Here is a 27461-nt window from a genome sequence, read left to right on the forward strand (position 1 = left end):
TCTACAGGCAGTGTTTGAATCATAAATATATTTAAGGGACCATAACAACAACAAAGTGCCATAGGGAATATTTGGCGATTATTTTTTGGAAACAAATGTCTTCTGCTGAGAAGGCTAGGTGTAAAACAATTGGAAAGTAGGGGAATGGAGAGTAAATCCTACCCAAAGTCATTAGCGACAGGTTGCTGAAAACTATGCAGAACCAGAGACTCCACGAATGTACCTGGCACCCCAGGCCTTAAAGTGCTTGATCTCATGGGAGCACTTACTACTATAAATTTAGATTTGAAGTTAGGGTTATTTCCTATCACTGTCATTTAATAGCTTTTGGAGGAAACTTTGACATATAATAGCTTTTGGAGAAAACTATTATCTCGTCTGAGCTCAAGAACCTACAATCAGGAGCATTTGAGATCTTGCTCCCTAGCATATGCCATCAGTTTGGCTCAAATAAGCTCATAAAAATTCTCAAAAAAAAGAACGTATAATGGTTTCTTGTGCCCACTGTTTAACTGGAATCTCTAGAGTTTTAAGGCTATTAATAAACTCTCCCTCTTTCCCCCATTTTCTTGTATTCTTAATCTATACTCAGACCTTTTGTTTTTAGTCATCATAAAAAATTTTTATTAAAATATAGCTAACATAAAATATTATATTAGTTTCATGTGTACTCCATAGTTATTCAACATTTATATATCTAAAGAAGTGATCACCATGATAAGTCCAGCAACCCTCTGACACTGTACTATGCCATCACAATATTATTGACTGTATTCCCTATACTGTACATTACATCCCCATATCATATTTGTTTTATACCTGGAAATTTAAACCTTATTCCTTTTCACTTCCCCCCTTTTTAATTTTTCAATTACAGTTGACATTCAATATTTTATATGAATTTCAGGGGTACAGCATAGGAGTTAGACATTTATATAATTTAAGAAATGGTCCCTCTGACTAGTCCAGTACCCATCTGACACTATACCTAATTATTACCATATTATTGACTATATTCCCTATGCTTTACTTTACATCCCCATGACCAGTTTGTAGCTACCAATTTGTACTTCTTATTTTCTTTACCTTTTTACCCTGCCCTGCAAACTGTCTCCCATTTATCACCCCAATAAATCTAGTACCCATCTGACACTATACATAGTTATTACAATATTATTGACTATATTCCTTATGCTGTACCCTACATTCCCATGACTACTTTGTAACAACCAATTTGTACTTCTTAATCCCTTCCCCCTTTCACCCATCCCCCAACTCACCTCCCCACATCTGGCAACCATCAAAATCTTCTCTGTTTCTATAAGTTGGTTTCCGTTTTGTTTGTTTGTTCATTTTGTTTTTTAGATTTCATAAATAAGCAAAATCACATTGTATCTGTCTTTCTCAGTCTGACATACTCCACTTAGCACAATACCCTCTAGGTCCATCCATGTCACCGCAGATGGCAAGGTCCCATTCCCTGCCATGGCCAAGCAATATTTCATTGTATATATGTACCTCCTACTCTTTATCCACTCATCCATTGAAGGACATCCAGGCTGCCTCCGCATCTTGGCCATTGTAAACAGTGCTGCAATGAACATGTGAATGCACATGTCCCCTCGAAGGAGTGTTTTGGGTTTCTTTGGATAAATACTGAGGAATAGGATTACTGGGTCCTTTGTCTGTTGTAACAGCCTTTGTTTTAAAGTCTACTTTGTCAGTGATAAGTATTGCTACCCCAGCTTTTTTTTTTCACTTCCATGTTCATGAAATACCGTTTTCTCATCCCTTTACTTTTCAGTCTGTGTTTGTCTTTTGATCTGAAGTGAGTCTCTGGTAAGCAGCATACGAGTATGGAAGGGTCTTCTTTTCTTATCCATTCAGCCACCCTGTCTTTTGACTGGAGCATTTGTTCCATTTACATTGAAAGTAATTGTTGATAGATATGTAGCTATTGCTGTTTTATTTATATTTTTGATTTTTTTTTTGGTTGTTGTTTGTGTTAAAGAAGTCTCTCTAACATTTCTTGTAATACTGGTTTGGTGGTAATGAACTCCTTTAGCTTTTTCTTGCCTGGGAAGGTCCTTTTTTGTCCTTTGATTTTAAATTATAGCCTTGCTGGATAGAGTATCCTTGGTTGTAGGCCCTTTCTTGTCATCACTTTGAATATTTTATGCCAATCCCTTCTAGCCAGCAAAATTTTTGTTGAGAAATCAGCTGACAGTTTTATGGGCGCTCTTTTATAAGTAACTAGTTGTCTTTCTCTTGCTGCTTTTAAGTTTCTCTCTTTGTCTTTAACCTTTGCCTTTTTTATTATAGTATGTCTTGGTGTGGGCCTGTTTGGGTTCATCTTGTTTTGGACTCTGTGAACTTCCTGGGCTTGTATGAGTACGTTTATTTCCTTTGCCAAATGAGGAAAGTTTTCAGTCATTATTTTTTCAAATAGGTTCTCAGTCCCTTGCTTTCTTTCTTCTCCTTCTCGTACTCCTATGATATGAATGTTGTTATGCTTAATGTTGTCCCAGAGGTCTCTTATGTAAACTATCCTCATTTTATTTTTTTCCCCCTTGTTCTGATGAGGTGTTTTAGTCTACCTTGTCTTCCAAATTGCTGACTCAATCCCCTGCTTCATCTATTCTGCTGGTGATTCCTTTTTTGTGCATTCTTCATTTCAGTTACAGTATTCTTTCTTCTGACTGGTTCTTTTTTTTATGCATTCTATGTCCTTTTTTATGTTTGCTATGTCTTTGTTGAAGGTCTCACTAAAATCCTTGAGCATCCTTATAACCATTGTTTTGAACTCTGTATCTGGTAGGTTGCTTGCCTTCTTTTCATTTAGTTCTTTTTCTAGAGTTTTTTCCTGTTCTTTTATTTGGGGTGTATTTCTTTGTTTCCTCATTTTGGCTGCTTCTATGTTTGTTTCTACGTATTAGGTAGGACTGCTATGTCTCCCAGTCTTAGTAGAGTGGCCTTATGTAGTACATGTCCTATAGGGCCCAATGGCCAGTCTCCCTGGTCCTCTGAGCCAGTTGCTCCAGGTGTATCACTTTTGTGTGTTATGTATGCCCTCCTGTTGTAGTTGAGCCTTAGTTACTATTTACATGTGAATGAGAGGGATTGACCCTCAGGCTGATTGGTTGTGAGGACTGGCTGTGACTACAGTGGAGGAGCTATTGTGCAGAGGCTGACTCTATGGAGCAGGATTTGCTTTAGCAGAGGTCTGGTGCCTACCCAGTCTGCCCTTTGGGTGTGTCATTTGTAGAGGTGGTTGGGTGGTGCTCCGGTGTGATCTGAAATCTTTTGGGAGAGTCTCTGTTGCAGGCCAAGATTAGCCCTTCCAAAGGCCACTTGATATGAGCTACAAAGTGACCTGCAGATAGTTGCCACTTGTGCTGGGCTTGGAAGTGCCTGGGACAGGCTAATCTCGAAACTGAGGCCAGCTGCCATTAATGCTCAGCTTGGGGCTGCATAGCAAGAGGTACGGGGTATGCTGAGGCCAGATGCTGCTCGTTTGGGGTTTGTGAACCTTTGAGAGGTTTTAGGGAAGTCCACAGAATGAGCTAAGACAGGCTGTTTGTATGGAAAAGCCACTGGAAATGGCTTGGTTGTGCCTAAAAGTTGGGTGGGGTCAGATCTCAGGTAATCACCAGTGGAAGGTGAACGGCATTATGTTAGCTAGGTTGATGGATACTCAGATATAGTACCCGCCTGTTTCTGCATGCTTGGAGTGGGGAAGGCTCAACAAAGGAACAATGACTTCTGCACTTGTGTCTGGGAGAAAGATGCCACTCCAGGCTTTGCTGTGAAGCCAGACAATTCAGTTTCTCCCCGTATGTCTCTGGTACCTTTTGAACTGTTGCCCCAGCTTTGGAGCTCAGAACGAGTGATTCCGTCAGTGAAGAAATCCATGTATGGGTCCTATAAGAGGAATGCCTGGGACTATAACCACCTTCTGTCTCACTCAGCCACAATCTCCTCTGGTTTTCACAGCCAGGACTTATGGGGACTCGTCTCCTCAGCATTGGATCCCTGGGCTTGGGAGCCTGGTGTGGGGCTGGGACCCCTTGCTCCTTTGGGGGGGAGGGGTTTCCTCCTCAGCTGAGATGTCCCTCCCGATTTTTAATGGTCACATGTGTGTGCAGGACCAGCCCTCTATGTGTCTCTGCCCCTCCTACCAGTCTTCAGGTGGCTTCTTCTGTATGTCCTTAGTTTTAGGACTTCAGTTCAGCTAGACTTGAGGTGATTCTCAGTGATGGTTATTTTGTAGTTGCATTGTAATTTTGATGTGGTCATGAGAGGAGGCAAGCACAGTGTTTACCTACTTTGCCATCTTGACCAGACTAGACTCTCAGACTCTCAGATTCTGCCTACTCTGCCTCATTTCAACCTGTTCCTAGGTTCACTCTGCCTACTCTGCCTCATTTCAACCTGTTCCTAGGTTCATTGCCTATCCCCATGCCCAAGCCATCCTCCTCATTTGTTTTTTATATTGTATCTCTGCCTTTCAATATCCTCTTATAATCCATGTATTATCTGAAATGTAACTCCTCTAGGGCACAGACTCTGATTCTGGACTGCCTTAGGTCAAGTGGCCAGATTTAACAGCTGTAGACAAGTACTTAACTATTTAGACAAGTACTAACTATTCTGTCTCAGTTTTCTCATCTGTAAAATGGAGAAAATCACAGTAACTACCTTATAGGGTTGCTGTGAGGATTTAACAAGTTAACACAGTTCTTGACATAGAGTAAGAGCTCAATACATGCTATTTTAATTATTTTAATCCATACTAATTCTTTAAACAGTGGTTATACAATTTATCCCTGGTTTTTGCTGTCTTTTATTTTCTAATGTTCTTTTCTTACAAATTTGATTACAAACTATTGACGGCAAAGACCATATATTATTCTCTTTTTAAAAAGTCTCTTAAAGTACTCCCAGGATAATTTTAGTTTTCTTTCTGTTTTCCATTTTACTTCTCTTGCTTATATTTTAAAATTTATACAGTATTTGGTTCTAAAAGTATTTGAGGTTTATAAACTACATGTAATATAATAACATGAAAAATAAAGAAAATATGAAGCTTTGAAAGAGAGATGAGATTGGAATGTTTTATACTGAAATATATACTATGAAAAGTTGTACAATTGTTAAAGGTGGACCACAGCTAAGGTCTGAGCTTCATGATGGTCAAAGTAAAGAAGGCAACATATCACTTGCTCAGGAGAAACACAGCTTCCTTGGAAATAAATATTTAGTGAGTGAAACGCAGATTGTGAAAGCAGATCTCGCAAATAAGCTAAGAAACCCTAGGGTTAAGTTCTTCAGACCTTTTAAAACCCCAACATACTTCCGGATATTTTTCAAATGGGGCTTAATTAGCATTTTTATGAGGCTGTCTCATATATTGTAAGATGCTTTTTATATCTTGGTCCTGAGCAGTAAACAGCAATAAGAAACTACAACCCCTTCTCTTTGTGATAACCCAGTGTGATCCCACTAATTTCTAAACATCCTCATTGAAACTGGTGCCTCCTGATGCTGGGAACCTTTGGGTCTTATCTGCCCATACTTTACTCAACCTATGCTCTATCAACTGCCTTTTTTTTTTTTTTTAATTTAGCATACTCCTTTCAGGCCTTGTCTTGTAGGATCTCTTTCATCTTTTTGGCAGGCCTTTGTTTCCACTTGGTAGGCCCTTATTCAAATTTCAAACTTCAGTTCTTCAAGAATGGAACTTAAGTCTTCCATACTCCCTTTTTTTTGGAGTCTTCGCTGATTTCCTCAGGAAAATGTTGACACAGCAAGTGCTAGGATGTTGTAGGTGCTGAGTGAATTAATGAAAAGCTTATGGAAATAAGAAGGCTCATTAATTTAATCTAGTTTTCAATGAAGATTTTGCAAGAAGAAAAATTTAAAGGGAATGTCACTTCCATTACAAAAATGTCCAGCTGCTTATTTATTTATTTTTCCAACAAAATAATGGTTCTTGGTAGTGTATTTTAAAAACATAGAGTTCTAGGGCAGACGGGTGGCTCAGTTGGTTAGAGCGTGTGCTCTGGGCAACAGGGCTGCCGGTTCGATTCCCATGTGAGCTGCGCCCTCCCCAACTAGAATGAACTCAATGAGCTGCTCAGCTCCTGAGTGGCCAGATGGCTCAGTTGGTTGGAGCGTGTCCTCTTAACCACAAGGTTGCTGGTTTGACTCCTGCAAGGGATGGTGGGCTGTGCCCGCTGCAACTAACAATGGCAACTGGACCTGGAGCTGAGCTGCGCCCTCCAAGATTGAAAGGGCAACAACTTGACTTGGAAAAGTCCTGGAAGTACACACTGTTCCCCAATAAAGTCCTGTTCCCCTTCCCCAATAAAAACCAAAAACAAATAAACAAACACAGAGCTCTGTTATCTGTGTTTAGACTAGCAGCGAGTCTATAGCTTCTGACATAGTGTCGATCATTTTCTTTACCTTACTATTTGTGGAGTATCTCTTGTGTTAGAGGCTGGATTTTCCTGTTTCTTTTTCAGCTGGGAGTGTAAAATCGATATTTCTAAGTTTTTCCTCTGATTCCCAGTGGAAGCCTGCTTCAGAAGCAAGCTTTCCCTCTTCCTCTTTATGGTAGTGCTCCTCTTTCCTGTGGTCTAAGAGCTTCTTATTGGCCGTGTACTGTTATTGATGCTTTGGGTTTTCTCATTTTTACAGAGGAGGGACTTGTGTAGGGATGGTGTTGACCTGGTCATAGTGCGCAAACTCCCTTTGTCCCCTTCACTGCATCTAGATGCTAGAGGACTCTTGCTCTCAGTGGTAGGTTGGAGAGCAGGTTGACAGGTTCAGCCAAATTTACGATCTTTTCTGTGCTCAGGGAAGGTCCTTCTTTTCCTATTGTTTAATCTTTTGTTCCTGTGTCTATAATGAGGGGAGTGTTTTTGTGTGGTTTGAAGTAATTTATAGTGCTTGGGGACTTGGGAGATAAGGGGTAGTGGTGAGACAGTACCATTCTGAGGCTCATCCTGTTCCCACAGCTGCCTGTGGCGGACTTTACATCACCATATGCAGTGCTCCACTTGGCTTCACCTTCCACTTCTGGCCATGGACATTATTTTATTGAAAGACAACTGCCTTGAAAGAAAATCACCATTGGGCATTGGAAGCCAGTAGGGGAAGGGGCAACTCAGGCTCATTTTTCTGAAGGAACTATAGAATGGGGGAGAGTGAGATGCCTTCTTATCTTCTTCCTAAGTGGAGCTCCTGCTGCAGACATAGCAAGGCAAGCTCAGCTACCAATAAAGATCCCCTCAATTCTAGGCCAAGTACAATATTGTATCCCAGTGAAACTCTGATTTGGGATATGTGTTTCAGTGAAACGACAAGGAGGGAGCACTGAGTCTGTTGCTGTCATGACGGAACAGACTTCCTCTTTTGCTGCTTCCCTATTTATTGGATTACCTGGGCCATGCCTGCTGTGCCCCACCCGGGCTGACAAGTGCCTTGAAATCCAGGCCTTGCACTAGCCCCATCAAAATGAACCGTCTTTTGTCTCAGTTTTCTACCATGATTCTTACTCAAAAGTCATTTCTGGTGCTAATTGTAAATGCTTATGTTGGGGCCTTCAGAATGAGGTCATCTTTCTGGCCTGGGCCTAGGATTCCACATTTAAATTTGTTCCCTGGGTGTTTCTTTGCTCTCTAAAATTTGAGGACCACTGCCCAAGGACCCTGCTAGGTAAGTGATTAACTAATTAAATGAATTCAAACCAAATTCTCATAAAGGTAATGGGTTGAGTTTAACTTTCTAGCTAGTAATTGCGTGTTTTGTTAGGAAAGAGTCTAAATCTAAAGTTATAATGTAGACTTGTTGCAAGGAGGGATAAGAAGTTGCTTACTTTTATTAGTTGAAAATGATCCTTAATGTTTAAAGATATGCAGAGTATGTTCTGTGATAATCACATTTTTATAAATGATCTTAAGTTCTGGGGAAATTTAGTTGTATTTCTTAAAGTGTTTTAGTCTCATTATGACCCGGATACACATTGATTTATAGATTCATACAAAGAAATGTCTTCGACCAAAAAAAGTATCAGTTCTCTACACATTAGATTAAAAAGCACATAAAAAATGTGGAGAGTAGTAGTGAAAAAAATTGTTTTTAATTAAATAAGGATCATTTGAACAGTGATTATACAAGGTATTAAAATTCACTGGGGCTGCTTTTCTGAAAAGATGTATTTAATAGCAGCAGAATAAGCTTCTTTACACTGTCTAGTGTTAGGGCTAACCTGTAGTTTAGAAAGACTTCTTTCACTTGGTGGGGAAAATATATTTATTCTACCTTTCTAATCTGCTGAAACAGTTAAAAAAAAGGGTTTGATTGTTTGAGCTTAAAAAAAATATATATATCAAACAACTGTTTAGCAAGAGAGACTCAAGAAAAACAGATGTATAAACAACTTATACTTTACGACATGAAAGGGCTCTGAATCATTTCAAACTTTTACTTATAATAAGATATGAGAGGTTCATTGTTTAGGATAGATGAGAGTTAGAATGCATTCTTTTACTGAGAGTTCACCTGTGTTCTGTTTAAGTCTGGAAACATAGTTCACGTCTAAGGTTTTTTATTTATAAAGTAAGGATTATTCTTGTCATTGTTTGTTAATAAGCTGCAGTGATGGTTATTTCCATTTTTGATCATAATTTCAACCATCTCATAATAGGAAGTTACAAGATTCTAATTTCTGCCTCTACTAGGCTATAAACTTGGTAGAATACCAGAGTATTACAACTTGAATAATACACATTAAAATGTTGATAATATTATATTTTCATTTTTAATGAGTTGAAATACTCTTACTTGAGCAAAAAGAATAATTATTCAGTGATATTTCATTATGACACATTATCATGATTTGAATTGAGATGGATATCATTTTAATATAGTGTAGTTCCTAATTTTGTAATCAAGCCATAAGTGTTTTTATTATTGTATGTAACATCCTTCAGCAAAGCCTAGTCTTAGATAATTTTAAAAGTATTCAACCAAATATTAATTAGTGCTTTGATGTTCAGTCATCTTGCTAGTGGCACAGTGCTGTGAATTAGATAAACTATGGCTATTGAGTGAAATTTTATGTTTCAACTAACATTTTGAATAGTTCAGTAAACCTCAAGTAACCAGAGGGCTTAGGGAATGGAGAGTTTTTACTTAGTTCAATTTTGTTATTAAGTAAGGGTTTGTTTGGAATTTATAACAGATTCCAAAATATATTAATATTCTTTATGAATTAGATTCAGTGTTTCTTTGATTGCATACTTCTCAGTAAGTGTCAGGGCCATCATGTAGTTGGAAAAACTATTTCTCTGACTGCACCATTTCATTCTTCCTAGTCTAGTTCTGTATCCGCTCCCTGAATGATTGAATGTGTTCTGTTATCATCTGTGTAATGTTGATTTACAATCAGTATTTACAGCCCAGATTTCTCTTTCCTTCTGAGTTCCAGATCCATGTCAGAATGCCTGCTAAATATCATCACTTGGGAATGCCACAGGCATTTAAAACTGAAACTCAGTATGGCTAAAATAAATTCGTTTCACTCCCAAACCGCCTCTTCCTCCAGGGTTCCTTGTTTCAGTCAGTGTACCATCACCTAAGGCAAAAAGCTGGGAATCGTTCTTGAATCCACTCTCTCACCGTCCCTTACATACTAAGATCTACCAGTTGTTTCAATGAGTATACTATCAAAAAGTCTTTTGAATTCCTCCCTCTTCTGCCAATCTTTGTTTAGTATCATTATGTCTCTCCCAGATTCATTTAAGAGCCTTTTAATTGGTCTTTATCCAGCCAGGCAAGACCTGTAGTCTCCACTGGAAGCCAGAATGCAGATCTGATCAGTTCATCCCTGCTTTCAAACCCCTTTTGAGCCCTGTGTACATCAGCACTAGTTCGCCCACTACCCTTTTTCTACCTCTATATTTCAGTCAAACAAGAGTTCTTCAATTATCAAACGTTCTCTTATATACAGACGTTTACACATTCTGTTCCTCACTTTCCCCCTTTTGCTTAGTTAGCTCCTGTTCTTCCTTTTAGTGTGTTCTTAGATGTCACTTTCTCAACTTGTACCTGCACTGAAGCACTTTATCAACCAGAATTCTGTGTGTAACCTGGAGATCTCACATCTCAGAAACATTTAGTGACTGCCCCAGTAGCTTATTGTCTGCAGTTTATCATCTCTTCTGTACTTACATTCCTGTACTTGGTGCTTTCTCTTCCCAAACCTGTTCTCCCACTGTTCCCCCACCTCCTCCGATTTTCCATTATGATCTCAGGAGCACACATCCATAGTAAACAAACTTACCCAAAGCCTTAACCCATTATTTCCTTCACTACCTTCTGTGAAATAAGTTGTTAAAAAGTGTTCCCCCGAAAAAGAAATCTATGGTCAAAAGAGATGAGAAATCCCGAGTTAATAGTTTCTTCACCACAGTGTGCTTTGTAAATACCCAGGGTGGGGATGGTGATCAGTTTTCATACTTCTGTCTCTCATGATGTTAATTAACATCTTCACAGAGCAGTGCTTCCACCAATTAGTTTTAAAGGAAACGTGGCTTAAAAAAATATTGGAACCCTTTGAATGGAAGCTGCTTTTTCTTCCACCCTTCAAGGCTCAGGGTATTGGTCACTGCTTGTTCAGCCTCATGTAAATATCCCTGCTTCTTTGAGGCTCATGCAGTTCAGCTCTATCAGATATGGTAGGGTAGGTTTTTTTCTCACGTGCTGTTCCTCTCCACTGGTAGCGGCTACTTTTAGTGCCATCTTGAGAAGGAATCCAAGGATGTTTTCTGGTTCATCAGGAGCACATGTGTTAAGTTTGTTTGTGATCTCGATGGACTTGGTGCTGCAGATTATGTATCATTTACTATCTTTGTGCTCTTTCTTCTACTATTTGCATTTACATTTGCATTTACATTTACATTTGCATTTACCTTTTCATTTACAAGTCTCCCAGTTGATCTTCCATATTCTTTAAAGAGCCCTCTATCCCCACCAATTCTCAGGATAATCCTAAGTGATTTCAGTGTCCATGTGGAAAACAGCAAACATTATAAGACTCTGTTTTTTTATTTTTTGTTTTTTGACTTCCTAAACATCAGTGACCTTCAGCTGCAAGCTAGTTTAAGTACTCACTTCCGTGGCCACAGCTGAGACTTCATCAATATCTAAAATCTCATAATTTTCCCATTCTTTCATTTCGCTTCTTTCACTACAGCTATTCTTAGCCCTTTTTGATATCTAATCTTCCATGATACTGCCTTATTTGCCCATCCCCTTAAACCTTCTCTTGGCATCTTTTCCTTTTCAACCTAATCTGAACCTCTGAGCTAATCTCACTAGCATATACTGTTCCCTCTTTACGAAGTCCTTCCACTGAACCCAGAAAAACTCCAAGTTTGCATGCATGGTCGAGTGGCCTTCTCTGCTGGTTCCCACACTTGAGGAGCTGAGCTCTCCTGAAGGCAATCACACCATGCAGAGTATCGCACCACCAATTCAGGCTCTCCAACCTGGAGAGCTTTACTTCTCTTGCTGGGCCTTTACTTCTGTTTGTTCATCTTCTTTTGCTGTCCTCTTATTGCTCTCACCAGCATTTCAAATTGATACTCGTTTTCTCAAATTTCTCCTTTCATCACTGTCCTCTCACTTCTCTAGCCCATCTTGCCTGCCCCTGCATCAAAAAGTCTTGTGACTATCAGATTTTGTCTTCTCTAACTTTGGGTGCTGTTAGAAAAACTTTAAATTTTATATTCAATATTCATCCTCAAATGCCTTTCCTCCCATTGCAAGGGGCAAGGTGTCCATTGTATTGTTCATATCCATCCTCCTGTGCTATTGACCACATCTCCTGCCAACGCCTTTAGGACATTGATTCATCTTTTTTCAGCTTTTCCATCTCAACCCTACCCCCTTGGCTCAGCTCAAATGTGTATTCAGATATCCGCCTTTCTTAGGCAAAACTTAATCCTTCCTTAAGTCTATGTGCCACTTCTGTCCCCAATTTGTATGTAGTTTTCAACCAAGCTTTTTGAAAAAAAAGTTGACAAAGTTTTCACTATTCCTTTTTAGTTTTCTCCTTAGGCCATCACAGCCTGGCTTCTCTCTACTGCTGCTGAAATTGCTCACGCAGGCACCAATGACTGCTCCATTGTCAGTTCCGTGGATGTTTTCAGTCCTTTTCTTAACAGGCCTCTCTTTTGTTTTGACATTATTGGTTATTTGTTAGTTATTCTCTACTCCTTTGAAACCTTCATCCCATTGCCCTTCCTAGGATTTCCTCCTAATGCCTAACTTTGTATTCTCTAGCTCTTTTGTTGGTTCCTCTTCCTCTATAGCAGGGGTGTCCAAACTTTTTTCAACGTTTTTCACCAAGGGCCATATGCGGTAAAATAGACAAACAGCCGGGCCACTCACTCGAGGTGAAGTACGTATTGCCTCACCTGGTTTATTTAAGTAAACTAAGTATATTTTTGGAATTTGCTGCGGGCCAATTAAAAATGGATTGCGGGCTGCAGTTGGCCTGTGGGCCGCAGTTTGGACACCCCTGCTCTATAGGTTCCTTAAATGCCCCAGTGTTCTAAAGATTTCTTTCTCAACCCACTCTTCTCACTATTCATAGAGATTACTAACTTTTTGGTTAAGACCGTTTAAACAATCTGTTGAAAATTATAGAATCTTTCTCCCCCCAAATATAGATAGGCACGTACATGCAAAATTTAGTGTAAACTTTCATGATCCACCAGAAGCCACATTAAGAATCTGCTATATGCATTCTAACTGAGTGATAGTCATCCTCACAGTTTCATTTGTCTCTTTTATACAGACAACTTCCAAATCTCTTAAATCAATCTTGGCTTCTCTCCATAACTTAACATGCCTATTCTTTCTGCTCTCTTTCATTACCTGGATTCAGATCCTCATGACCTCTCACCCAGATCACTGCAATAGGTTCTAACTCTTCTCCCTGCCTTCAGGCTTGTGCCCCTCAGATCATCTTCCACAGAGCCCGCAGCGATTTATTATTTTGACCTTTGCAGCTCCAAGCTCTGATTCTCCATTTCCTGTATGACTCTTGCATAACACATACCCCTCCTGTGTGAGGGACCCTTCTTGTGCGGACTATAATCTGTACATGTCTCCATTATGTATAGACTTTAAGTGGAAGTCCTCTTTTCCAGGGCAGTAAGAAATGAGAGTTGAGCAGTTAATTGAGGAAGTCGATTCAAGATAGAATTAAAAATAATATTCATGCATACTTGAAATATTTTATTTCAACTTAAATTGTATAAAGACATTCACTTGCCAAATTTTTCATATATGACCAAGGCATTGTCTTTGAATGTTGATACTTTATTGGAATTCATCGTTCATCCCTGATTAAACTGAGCCCAGAATGCATCCTCTGGATTTTTGGTTTAAATGAAAGTTTTGATTTAAATGAAGAACTTAAGCCATTTATGCAACACTCTGAATGCAGAATTGTATGATTTTTCCCACCACCAAATTTTTCAGTTGCATTGTCCGTAGCTAGGTCAATAGTAGTTTGTTTTTTTTATGGAGACTTACCTTTATAAAATTTTTCCAAGGCATTATATCTTAGAAATAATAGTTGTCTATCTTTTTTACTTATATTTTATTGGTGTGGTTTGCATAACATTCAATTGAAGTATACTTATAATACAAGAATGTAGTTTGTGAGCATACCTTCAACTGAGAGGAGTAGAGGTACTTTATGATCAGAATCCTGTAGATATAAGTCGTTTTATGGAGGGAATGGACATTGTGTTCATTAATCTGGCAAAATTGGTTGGATGGCGGTTGGCTAACAGAGTTTCTATTGTGATTATTTTTATTGCTATGTCCCTTCATTACTGTATGAGTTCTTACAAGGCAAGGACTATATATTTCTTTTCATATCTAACCTTCATCTGGGCACAGTACTTACTACTTAGTAGATATTCAATATGCATTTGTTGGATGAATGAACAAATTCTTATATAGGTCATACTAAATTTGAATAATCAGAAAGAGCACTGGAACACCTGAAACTACTAAAAAAAGAAAAAGAAAGAACACTGGACTGGGAATCAGCTATTATAGATAGATCGTTGGCCCTGGAGCCAAACTGGATTTTAAATCCTTTCTCATTTATATTCTTGAGCAGAATATACTTTCTCTTTTTTCATTTGAGGGATGGGGGTAGCAACTTTTGGATTGTGTGAGGACTAAATGGGAATGTGAAGTGTCTAGCATAGCACTTGACAAAGTAATTGGTCAACAAATACTAATTGTTCTAATGATGCTTGTTACTATTGAGGATAATGAGGGAATTTACTTGGTCTGTCTTTTCTCATCGAGAGACTTGAACAACATAATCTGTGAGTTGCCTACTAGCTCTAAAATTCTCTTTCTATAAAGAATGTTTTATGTTTTGGACAGATTTATATAATAAGTATATAGGTATTCCTTGATTTGTCACATTTGTGGACACAATATTAGGTAATTAGGTGATCATAACCTTACACCTTGAAAAACAAATATTTTTAGACTTTAGAACATTGTTAGTGAGTTGAACTCTTCTAATAAAGAGTTCAGACCAGCTCAGCTCCACTCATCACTGCCATATTCTTTACATAAGAGCGAAGGTAGGAGGTACAGGAGGAAGTTCTGAGGTTGGAAGCATTAGCTTAGAAGAGGTGAGATAAAAGCTCTTGAAACTAAATTTATGGACAAACTAAACTTTTTGAACCATAGATGTGTGTTTGTTAAAAATCTAGGTTTTGGGTTTTCATGTTAATCACATGTTCTTTCTGATTAAAAGAACGGGATAGGAGGCGAAAGATAGAAACAAAACTTCTTTGGAATGGCTCTGAGTTTATTTTTCTATTCTATGTTTCAAATTTTGGTTTGTTTAAAAAAATAAGTAAATTAGCAGAATTTCTTTCAGTATTCATTCTACCGCTGATGCTAATACTTAGTTTTTGTATTGCAGTTATCATTTAGTATGGAAGAAGATGAGTTCTTTGGAGAAAAAACGTTCCAGCATTATTGTGCAGAATTCATCAAACATTCACAGCAGATAGGTGATGGTTGGGAATGGAGAACATCAAAGGTAAGAATAGAAAATTTTATTTCCTATTTAAATGGAGTTTCTTTTTGTTTGTTTGTGGGGTTTTTTTTGCCATGTAAAACCTCAGTAATTGAAACAAATATGAAAGCCAGCTTGATTTAGTAAAAGGCTTAAATTTTAAAACAGATGTCCATTTTATTACTTCAACTATATGTACTCATTATAATTAAGCTAATGAAGTATTATCTAGAAAAGTCTTTAGGTAACCTGCTTTAATTTAATAGATAAGAATACTTAGCATATAAATTATCTGATAATAAACAGATGCTTCAAACCATTTGTTTACACTATTAATTTTCAAAGGAAACCACTTTTGTTCAGAGAGTGAAAAGATAACCCTGAAATCAAACCATAGTCAAATAGTCAAACAATCACAAATTCTGAAATATTGAGGACTGTGTTAATTGGGAATTTCTTAATGATGTAAATAAATTCCAAAACATTCTTTCTTTTGGTTCTAGTCAGTGATAATGTAAAAGGTCTATGTACTCGTTTATTTTCACACATGTATTTAGTACGGTTCTCTGCCAAAAGCTTTTAGAGTTCTTTGAAATCCCTTTTTTGTAGAGAATAAGTTTTCTCTACTTGACATCTTATTTGATTCCTCAAAAGTGATGAATCTCGATTCTCTGCTGATGGACTGTTTCCTATATGCACTGTGAGAAACATGAACAGTTTTGAGCTGATTCCTATGATTCAGAACGAGGCCCGGGAAATCCAGGTCTTGATCAGGTCTAGTGCATCATTGGGGAGAGAAGCCATCATTTCCTCTTGGGTCATATGCTGGCTCCACTTTGGCAGGGTGGCTCATGGGATGGTTCAGACGTGTAGAGTCAATTTCCTATGGCAGACTGCAGCCCCACTCTCTCAGCTGGGGAGACAGCCCATAAACCTCAAGGGCATCTCCTGCTCAAGGTTAACGTGACCTTACTGGCACCTTTTATTAATTTTTTATCCTGCGTACTTGATAATTTTGTTTGCTATTTTGTCTGAATCTTTATTCATATTCTTTCGTCTATGATTATTATTGACATGTAAAAGAACTGTTCATTTTTGAATATTAACCTTGTATCTATTCAGTCACCTTACTGAGTTCTCCTTTTAGTTTTCATAGTTTTTCAGTGAATTCCCTTGTGTCTTCTAGATAGAGTGAGGTCAACTACAAATGAAGAGTTTTTTGTTGCCTTCTTTGTAATATTTCTCTCTATTATTTTATGAATTGATTAGAAAAGTGTTAAGTAATAGTGATAAAAGTTCTCTCTGTCCTCATTCTGACCTTAATATTAATACTTCTGATATATAATGATTGAATAAAGTGTTAGTTGTTTATTAAAGGAGTGAAGTTTTCTGACCCCTTTTGACCTGTAAGAATTTGTGTGGTTCCTCCTTGGAAACTTTCCCTTTTCACCAGGTTTTCTAAAAAAGAATTTTTCTTTATCTTAACCTGGAGGCAAGATGATACAGATTTCTGTTACCATTTTTGTGACCTAGGAGAATAGGGGATAAGAAGGTTAGGGAGGGAGCTGGGACTAAACTGCATGCATTTGTGTGTGTATATATATGTGTGTGTGTTGGGGTGGGGGGCACTGGGGAAGATCTTTGGGAGGGAAATGATGTGTGTCAGAAGTTTCTTCACTGAATTTGTTGAAACTACTGCCCTGAGAACCAGTTTCCAGGATTTGTTTTTATTCTTAGTCTGGCTTCTGCTTCAGGGATGGATATGGCTAAGTCTAGCTTCTTCTTTGCTGCCACTGCCTGCTGAGTTAGGAAAGTTCCCTACTACTGGGAGTGAGAATTGCACCTCTAATTAAGGATAGTTCTTTTTGATGTGGGGGTGAGCCTAGAGATAGTATCAAAACAAAACAAAACACTGTTGAGAGAAAATCTCTATAGCTTTAGGGCAAGGATTACAAACTCTAACGTCTAAGGAGACCAGGTGTGGTAGTGTAAATGGGTCAAACTGCCAGGGACATGACAGTATGGACACTGAGTCCTGTGGTTTGTGGCTGACCAGAGTTCTTGGCCTGTTGCCAGATTGGAAAATAGGCCCAAGGGTTACCTGATCTTCCAAGAAAAATGAAAAAACAATTTGAGGGGAGAAGTCTCTAAATGTTTAAATGTTGGCAACGAATTCAAAAAGATATTTTTCAAACACAGTGAGGACCAAACCCAACATGCCAGTGATGTGTAATAACGGGCTATGTGTGGCCAGTTGATGACGTCTGGGATTGGACGTCTACATGGTGTGACTGTGGTTTTTCACCCGCCTTGCCTCAGCGCATACTGTTGATCTGAATTAGTAGAAGGGGCTCCAGGCAAAAGATCTCTCCCTTCTGAATTTTGGGATATTAGTATTTTTGCTACTTAATTTCGGTAGTCCTGTACCATTTTTATGGTACCACTTTTAAGGAAATTGTGAATCAGTCACTTGGTTATTTCCCTGAAACCTTCCGTCTCTATTAATAGCTCAGTCTTTTTCTGGGACTGTTTGTAGACAGTACTTACACTACTGTTTTTGCTCTTTAGGCTCCAGAAATGTGTTTTTATTTTAAAAAATAGTTGTATTGAAGTACAATGGGCAAACAGTAAACCGCACATATTTAAAGTGTATAATTTGGTAAGTGTAGACATATGTATAGACCTGTGAACTTCCACCACAATAAAGAAAGTGGACATATTCGTCACCCCCAAAAGGTTCCTTGTACATCTTTGTAAAGCCTCCCTCCGTCCCTTCTTGCCCCTGAAAGTTAATTTAAAAAAGAATCTTGTTTATCCTTATATAGAAAGTTTCCTTAAAGAATATACATATTGTCACTCATATCTTTAGGTTTCTTCATAAATCCCTTTGGCACCATCCATTTTATTTTTTAATTTTAAAAGAATCTTAACATTTAGAGAATTGGTATCGTTCAACTTTATAGATAAGGCAAAATATCATTTTTTCTGCAAAGTTGATGAGAAAAGCAGTGTGAATTAATGAAACGTGTAATAATTTTTAAAATTTTAAAAGAAAGCAGCTTCTAAAAGTAGTCAAAACAGTTCAAACTTTTGTATCTGGAGGTATGCAGAACTAGAACACTTCTAAACCATTGATTTTCAGTGGGGCTGGATGCTGCACTGGGCTGTAGTGTATTATTTTCTAGTCTAAGAAGGGGGAGCAGGAGATGGTGAAAGACAAGGAATGCAATTATTAGAAAGACATTAAATATCTTAAAAATCCATGAGTTCATAGTGTTGATGGGGGTCGTGGGGGTAATGGGGAGAGAACACAGAGTGGAGTAGAACAGACTCCAAACGTAACTCATTGAACATCTGGGAATATCTAGGACATCAACGCCTTGATCTGAAAATTGTTAGTCAGAAGGGAAGCTCCTCCCCGCATTAATCCCTGTCTCTTTAGTTAAACCTACTTGATTATATTTTTAAATTTATATAGCAGCACACTAGAAATGTATTGATTACTTCCTTTGCGGCTTAGAGACTTCTTACTGAAAGAGCTTATTTCCTAGTTTAAATAGAGTAAAATTTTAAAATTTCATTTTATTCTTAGAAATTTAAATTAATTTTTTAAATTCCTTCCTTCCAGTAGTCTTTCTCTTTGGTCAATTTGCATTTCTTTTCTTAAAACCCTTCACCATTATGTTAATTAGATCAAATTCATATTTTTAAAATGAGTTCTAAAATAGCTCCGTATTTTATTTTATTCTAGCTTTCAACACTGTCTTGGTAGAAAACCCACCTTACCCTTCCCATTAATCTCGCTGCCCTGCTGAATTTCATACATTGTTTATTTGCGCAACTATCTTTATCTTAAATGTCTTATTATGAAAAATTTCAAACGTATAAAAGTAAATAGAATAGTATAATAAATTACCATGTACCTATCGCCCAGCTCCCACAATTATCAATTCACAGCCAGGAACATACTGTTTTAAAGCATCTGTGGCAAATATGAAGTGATGTAATATATCTCAGTTTAATTAACTTGGCTTTCTTTTTTTTCTCCCCATATGTCTTAAAATTATGCGTTATTCAAGTTCACTCTAAATTTATTTATCATTAGATATTAAAATTAATGAATGAACTCAGGAAAAGACTCAAGAGACATAAAATATTACTTCTACAAATTTTATTTATTTTAAAAATTATGATAAAATACACATAACATAAAATTTACCACATTAACCATTTTTAAGTGCACAGTTCAGTAAAATTAAGTACATTTACACTGTTGTGGAACCAAGTTCCAGAACTTTTTTTGTCTTGGAGAATTGGAACTTTGTACCCATTAAACACTCACTCCTCATTTCCCCTTCCTCTGGCACAACCACCATTCTACTTCCTCTCTGTGTGAATTTGACTACTCTAGGTATCTTACATAAGTGGTATCATATAGAATTCATCTTTTTGTGACTGGCTTATTTCGTTTAGCATAATTATTAGTCTTCCAAGTTCATCCATTATTTCTACAATTTTGATTTAGGACTTTATGAAGTAAAGAGCTAAACAGAGAATTGGGAGTGGATTTCTGTTAGATGACAACATCTTGAATTAAATAGCCTTCTTCTGTTAAGAGATTTCATTTGTTTCTGAAGTACACCATTACTAAAGAGGATTAAAAATGCCTTCTATATGTATATCAGACAGGACTAGTTCTTCACCATGTCTCACATGTGCTGATAATATAAAACCTAAGTGAATATTTCTATCAGAAACATAATCAAATTACAGTAAATAATGGAATTAATGTTAAGTAGTTACTTTGCCTATGCATTCACTTTGGTGGTTTTTATACATCAAATTGTTGGAAGTAATGATTTTTATTTCAAAGGTGAAATATTAAATAGCTACTTAAATCATTTGATCTCTGTGTATAAAATTTGATTAGATAGATGGTTTGCTAAAATTTTAGTGACAATTTTAAGGTTTACTACAGGAAATAGACATTTCCCACAGGTTTCTTAACTATAATATTGCTTTATGTGAGTAACAAATACATTTGTTGGTTTTAAATACTTAATTTTTCCTTAACTTTTATTCTTCTTCTTCCAGCTTATTTAAAATTTTTAAATATATCTCTGTATTAATAATCTTTTTCAGGGGGTTGTGAACATGTTACTGCTATTAGTTTTAGTGTAATGCTGTATTTGCTTAAGCCATCTACAGGGAGTTAATGAAATATCATTTCTGGCCCCAAATGCCACAAGATAAAGATTAAATATATTGTACTCATATAGTCTCTTGATTAGACTAAATAGATTTTGTTTTTAGTTTATCTTTGGAGATTAGGAGAAAAATGCACTTAGAGCATCATGCTGTGTTTTTGTAATAAACATTGAATCAGAGTCAGTTACACTAGATTTTTCATTCATAATTTATTGTGTGTTATGATATGATTTGTCACTTAAGCATATGCAAATCTTAAGCAATCATTTTAAGAACAGGTGTGTCACTTGTGAATTGAATATTTTAATGCCGTTTTTAAAGATTATCAAGCGTATTAGAGAAACAAAAGCTATAATACTTTATAAACTTATAAATTAAAATTTAAATAATTACAGTAACTGTGTACTTTTAACAATTAAAAACACATTCCTGCCTAACAGTGATGTTTGGGTTCACTGGGCAGGCTGACAGGCTGTATTTTAAAAAGCTTTGTAGGAAGTTATCTTTAGACTGGTGAGTTTATCAAGCCCAGGATCTGACCCTCAGGTTCAGAGAGATCAGAATGGAGCTGTCTCTCAAAGATGGGTCCATACCAAGCAATGTCATATATACCGTGTTTTCCCGAAAATAAGACCTAGCCGGATAATCAGCTGGAATGCGTCTTTTGGAGCAAACATTAATATAAGACCCTGTCTTATTATATTCTGTTCTGTTCTGTTCTATTCTATTCTATTCTACCCGGTCTTATATTATAGTAAAATAAGACCAGGTCTTATATTAATGTTTGCTCCAAAAGATGCATTACAGTTGATTGTCCAGTTAGATCTTATTTTCGGGGAAGCATGATATATACATATATACACATATATATATAATTATTTATAGTAACTGTAAATAGAATTGTCCAATGAACTGGAATGTTCCTGTTATCATGGTGATTCATTTTTGTTTTGTAGGTGAGCAAATCACAATCATGTGAGCACAGAATGAGTACAAATTCTCATGTGTAGTTGTATGAATGAAATATTTGATGACGTAATCTAAGGGTGACATCATATGAGGTATGATTAAACAATATGGTGAATGCTTAAATAAAAAACTACAGTAAAAGATATATTGCCATTAGTCCCCTTCAAAATACTCCCTCTCACTTCAAACACACTTATCCCGTCATTCTTGCCACTTTCTGAAGCAGTTCTGGGAGTTCTTTATCGTGAGTGTCTTTAGTTGCGCTGTCGTGGCTGCCTCAATGTCCTGAATTATTTTGACTTTGGGGAAGAGCCAGAAGTCACCTGGTGCCAGGTCGGGTGAATAAGGTGGATGAGGACACAATGTACTGTTTTTATTTGACAGAAACTGCCATATACTAGAAGCAATGTGTGACACAGAGCATTGTCATGATGGAGGAGGATTTATGACACACTTTAAAATATACCTTCTCTCAATCGTAGCTCACACCACCAGACTGACTGCACCGAACAAGCTGAAACTTGTCACACACTGTTACTAAGGTTCAACGTATTGAAGAACCCTGCCTTTCCGTTGGATGGCACTCGGCAGCAGCATTCACCGTATTTTTTGACCACAACAGAAAGGCTCTGTGTCTGGTATGGCAAATTTCTGTCAAATAAAAACATTACAGTGTGTCCTAATCCACCTATTCACCAAATCTAGCACCGTGTGACTTCTGGTTCTTCCCCAAAGTCAAAATGACCATGAAAGATAAACGTTTTGAATCGATTCATGACATTGAGGCAGCCATGACAGCTCAACTAGAGACACTCATGAAAGAGGACTTCCAGAACTGCTTCAGAAAGTAGCAAGAATGATGGGATAAATGTGTTCGAATAGAGTGCAAGTATTTTGAGGGGAATTAATGGCAATGTGTCTTTTATTCTAATAATTTTTTCTTTAATACAAACATTCACTGTATTGTTTGATCATACCTCATACATCTTGCCCTGCGGGAGGGTAGTCTTACTATCGAGTCCAAGTAGTTTAAAGTTTGTAGGGTCAGAGTCTCTCGCTTTGAACAGTGATATTGCCAATGTTTCTTTCATTCATTTTTTTAAGTATTATGACTGACCAATCTCTCACTTGGTTGCCATGAGATTACAGTCAAATCTTGCAGACTGAGACTAAATTATCTCTTTAGGGCAATTTGCTTATCTGCTCAGATCTATTATGAGTTAATTTCATAGTTGAACTTGGAAAATGCTTTTTTCCAAAGCCTTAGAAAAGGCCTTTAACTACAGACAACAATTATTATGATTGTGAATGTTTGTAAAAATAGAAAATAATCATCAAAAAAATCACAATATCCTAATATAATGTGGTTGCTTTGCTGAATTTCCCTCATTTACAGGCTTTCATTTTTAGGTACTGTTAATGGATAAACAAGTGTTGCTGTATTTCCCAGTTGGGATTTTAATGGTAGTTTCTTTTAAATTATAAATTTGGAATGAAATTACATATGTACAACATTCTCTTCCTTTTAGGAGCACCATAGGTGTTCACTTGAAGGATTGATTTTGCTAGGTATGTTTTGTAATTGATTACCTGAATGAATTGTCTTAGCACTTCTAGTACTTTTTAAAATAATTCTTTGGTGCTTTCCATGTCATCTGACATTGTGAAAATATGGTTTCATTTCCAATATTTTTGGCTTCATTTTGGTCATATTGTGTTAGTTACAATTTCTAGAACAAATTGTGTGCTGTAGCAGCAATCATGTGTATTCTTGTTTTACAGCATCCTTTTATGCTCATGACAGTTGTATAATTATACAAGGCAGTCTTATTTCCTTCATTCTATATCAAGATAACTTGAATAAATGAATATGTTTAGGCACCAAGATAACAATTGACTTGGCCAAGTATGAGCTAGACCTAGAGCAAGAACCCAGGTCATTGGACCACTGCGGTCCCATATTTTTTTTTTTGGTACTCCTTATCTTTTTCTGAACAATAGATTTTGCACAAAGTTTAATTACATAAGCAATCTCATAGGTTAGAGTTCTGCAGAACTCAAGTTCAACATGATCAAAACTGAGCTCATCCTCTTTCAACCTCCTGTTAGTTGAATTCTTTGCATTAGTAGCCATCTTTCTGGCTCAGGCTATGAACCTGAAGGCTTTTACATTTCTCTCTCTCCTCAATACATAGATCTAGTGGATCATTGTATCAGTTTATTCCACCTATAACAATCTTTCAAATTGGCTTACCTCTGTGTCCTCTCCCCTGTTTTTCCATTGCCACTGTCTTGGTTTAGGCCATTATTTCTGTTTTCTGTCTCTAATCTTGCCCTCTGCCAACCTGTCTTGCACCCTGCCAAAGTGATCTTATTGTAAAATGCAATTCCAATCTATTACTCCCTGGTTACAATCCTTTAGTGATTCTCCATGATTCAGGACATAGTACAGGTTCCTTAGCTAAGCATACACAGCTCATGCCTAAAAAAGATGTATTCTTTGGACTCTGGCTTCTTTCTCTCAATGTTACATTTATGTACAGCTCTGTGGCCAGTGATTGGTCAGAGGCTATGCTCAAAACGCCCTGAGCTAGTAAGACCTCCACTCTTCCTGTAGGATCTGTGCGTGGGTTGGGGAGCACGTCCATGGTTCAGGCAGGTGCCCTGCCTTCCAGTGCCTGCCTTGTCTTCTGTGCATGCATGCAGCCCTACCATCAGTGCAGGACATGAGGACAGTCTGCTTTCCCCTGGACATGTAGGTGGAAGACAGCCAGGGTTGTTCGCTGAGTTCAAGCTGCTCTGTGGATCTCTCACCTTCAGGATCTCTCTGTTTCCTTTCTGGTTTTGTTGCTGGTTGGTTGATTGGACCAACAGAGATGGCTTCCTCAGACTTGCTAATGGTGATCTGCTGAATAGCATATTTTCACTCTGGGCTCCAGTTCAATTGAGCCTCTCTGGCCATGAAGCTGTCTCAGTCTGTGGTCCAAGGAGAGCCCCCACCCTGACCACCGGGGAGGGACGGCAGTAGCCCCAGACAGGAGAGCCACAGACTTCCAGTGTTCTCACCCAAATTTCAACAGTGTTTCATGAGTAAGTGCTTCTTAATGTGTTATTTGACTTTGGTAGATTGCCAGATCCCTGAAATAGTTGTTTTGAACAATTTTTAACAGTTTCAAAACTTTTTTTGGAGAAGAGGATTTGAAGTCTTGCCTACTGGGGCCACACGGTGATTTTCATTTTCCTGAAAACTAGTTCATTTGTACACCTTTTCATATGTTTATAGTTATTCAGAAGTTTCTTTTGTGATTTGTACAGTTAAGCCTTTTGCCTATAATTATTACATATTTTTTCAAGATAAATTAAAGCGTCACATCTCTTAGATAGGCAACCTTGACCCCCCAAGTTTGGCCTAGATTCTCCTCTGTATTGCTGTACAGTTGACTGTACAGTTCTATATGGTGATTATCTGTGTGTTTTCCTGATTCCCCATAGTAGTCTGAAAGCTCCTTGACTGCAGGGATTTTGCTTCTATATCCTTGGTGCTCAGCAGAGTATGCCTCCTATATGCATTTTGCTTAGTTGGATTAAAATCATGTAAACCACAAAGAGTTCTGCCAAAGTTTTTATTTGTGTAAATACATTTTGTTGTATTGCATTTCATTGTATAATATATATTTGAAATAAGTGAGTCATTGACTAGTGTTTAAAAACCTATTTGTTTTAGAAGAATTTTCATTAAATCGTAAAATTCCTTTTTAGTAGAATGAGCCAGTGGGTCCAATATTATTATGTGATGCCATCAGTGACCTCTAAGTTCATTGCTGCTAAGTTCATTGGTAAATTCTTTGATCTTTTAGTAGCAATTGACAGGATTGGCCATTCTCATTCTTTTTTCCATGATATACTTCCTTCATTTGATGTTCCCACTCTCTGGTTTACGTTTTATTAGGTTGGTGCAAAAGTAATTGCGGTTTAAAAGGTTAAAAATAATTGCAAAAACTGCAATTACTTTTGCACTAAGCTATTATATTACTCTTCACTCCTTTTCAGTCTCCTTTGATGTTTTTTTTCTTTTTTCCACAACCTCATATTAGTGCCCAAGCTGTCCTATGTCTTATCCTCTCTCTAGCTAGTCTCATGACCACGGAGATTATCATTTAAATTCCGTCAAATGCCAATTACTCCCAATTGTGTATCCCCTGCCCAGACTGCTCTCTTGAATTCCAGATTCATAAGGCCAACTTCTTGACATTTCTACTTTGATGTCCCCACTTAGGTCCTAAAGTCAACATGTTCAAAATTAAACTCCTAATCTTGCCCCTCCCAAACTTGCTCACCCTATTCCATCCAAATTAACCTTCTCCTTTCAGTTGGTGGCAACTCCATTTTTCCAGTTGTTTCAGCTACTGGAGTCATTCTTCTCTATTTCTCTCATACCCCATATCCTTCCAATCCATTCAGCTACCCTGTTACCTCCACCTTCATCATATCCAGAATCAGACCATTTCTCATCTCCCTCGCTACCACCCTGGTACAAACCACCATCAACTCTTACTTCACCTTCAATTTCCCTTCTTTTCGTTCACAACACCCGGCACACTGACGTCCTCGCTGTTCCTCAAACATACCAGACAAACACTTCTGCCTGGGGGCCTCTGAATTGGCTGGCCTCTCCGCTGTCTAGAACACGCTTCTTCCAGGTGTGCCGAACTCCTTCCTCTCCCCACATCCTTCACGTATTTGCTCATAGGTCACCTTCTTGCTGAGGCCTTCTGAACAACCCGATTTACCATTTCAAGCAACGTGGTCCTGCCACCTCCTAGCCTCACCCCGGCACTCCTGATTCGCCGTATCCAACTCTACTTTGGATTTTTCCCATAGATATTCATCTCCAAGATGCTCTGTAAATTACTTATTTATTATGTTTATTTCTTAAATGTCTCCCTGTCCCTGCTTAATCTAAAAGGACAGGTATCTTTGTTTTGTTTGTTGATATGCCCAAAGCAACTAGAATATGATTGGGTATAAAGTAGGTACACAAATATTTGTTAAATGAATGATTGAATATCTGATTTTCCAGAAAAAACACATTTATAATTTGTCTGGAGAATTTTATTAGACAAAAAGTTTTATTTGAAAAAAATATGAGAAGGTTTTTTAAAAAGCCAGTGTTCCTCTTCTATCCCTTAATTGATGAGGTAAGATTTGTGAAAACACCGTAAAATTTACATAAAAAGTTAATAAGTATCATTCAAATAACCTCTCCAGGGCAGTCTTTTTAATAAAACTGGCATTTCTATAAAAAAGGAATTTTTCTGTAATGATTAGCAGTATAATAGAATTTAATACAGACTTTACATTTTAAAATAACCAGTAACAGTGTGTTGGGTGGGACCTTTTTATCTTGTTCCAGAATTGCAGCTAAGGTCCCAAGATGGAGACAAAATACTCTAAGTAACTGATTTTCTATATTTGGGTTGCTATGAATAATCCACTAGCCACTGGGGCCAGAAACCTACCTGCAGAGACTGCTCTGAGGAAGTTTTCCTGAAGGACTGGGGACCTCCACCCCAGCTCAATAGGAATATAGGACTCAACAGAGAAGTGCAGAGTTAGTAATAAGAAATTACTTCCTTCCTTCCCATAGCCTCCTTCCTTCTCCAAAGGACAACTTGTGAAGAGTATGGGGTGTCTTCATGTAGTCAGGGAGGTCATTTCATTGCCTAATTGGGCATTTGCTTAGCCATGGACTTGCTGATCTGCCCTTTGCTGATGGAGCAGGGCTAAACGGAAGTTGAGAGTGATTGGGGGGGGGAGTGTTGGGGTGCAAAGGCTCTTGAAGAAGTAGTGAGGGGTTAGAAAGTTCTCTGACCAAGACCATGCTTCATTTCTCCATTCCAAGCTACAGAGTGTACCGGTTGAACTACAGGAAGAAAAGAGATTCAAATTGATTTATTTGGAGTCTGAAATCTTCAAAATAATAAAAGTACTAATAAGATTGAGTCTTAATTATCTAAAGGATTGAGTTTTAATAACTGAAAGCCATCTAAAAAGTTACAGACTGGGACAAAATTGTTTAAGGATCCCTAGTATATCAGTTAGGTATTGTTGCATAATAAGCTGTTACAAAACTTCGTGGTTTTAAACA

General features: G+C 37.5%; 1 protein-coding gene across 4 annotated transcripts in view; it reads left to right on the plus strand.

Annotated features, from left to right (window-relative positions):
- The window catches only part of ATG10 (autophagy related 10), a 393520-nt gene that overhangs the window by 179248 nt on the left and 186811 nt on the right, over nt 1-27461 (plus strand). For 3 of the 4 annotated variants that reach the window (XR_004423559.1, XM_033110956.1, XM_033110958.1), the window contains exon 2: nt 15041-15160. Coding sequence is in view for 3 of the 4 variants with exons in the window: in XM_033110956.1 (XP_032966847.1) it covers nt 15053-15160 (108 nt within the window). In the remaining variant the exon portion in view is untranslated. Of the gene's footprint in view, nt 1-15039; nt 15161-27461 lie in introns of all 4 variants that reach the window. The other variant, XM_033110957.1, reaches the window with a different exon arrangement.

The sequence above is a fragment of the Rhinolophus ferrumequinum genome, chromosome 7 (assembly GCF_004115265.2).
Source record: "Rhinolophus ferrumequinum isolate MPI-CBG mRhiFer1 chromosome 7, mRhiFer1_v1.p, whole genome shotgun sequence".
Taxonomy (NCBI): Eukaryota; Metazoa; Chordata; class Mammalia; order Chiroptera; family Rhinolophidae; genus Rhinolophus; species Rhinolophus ferrumequinum.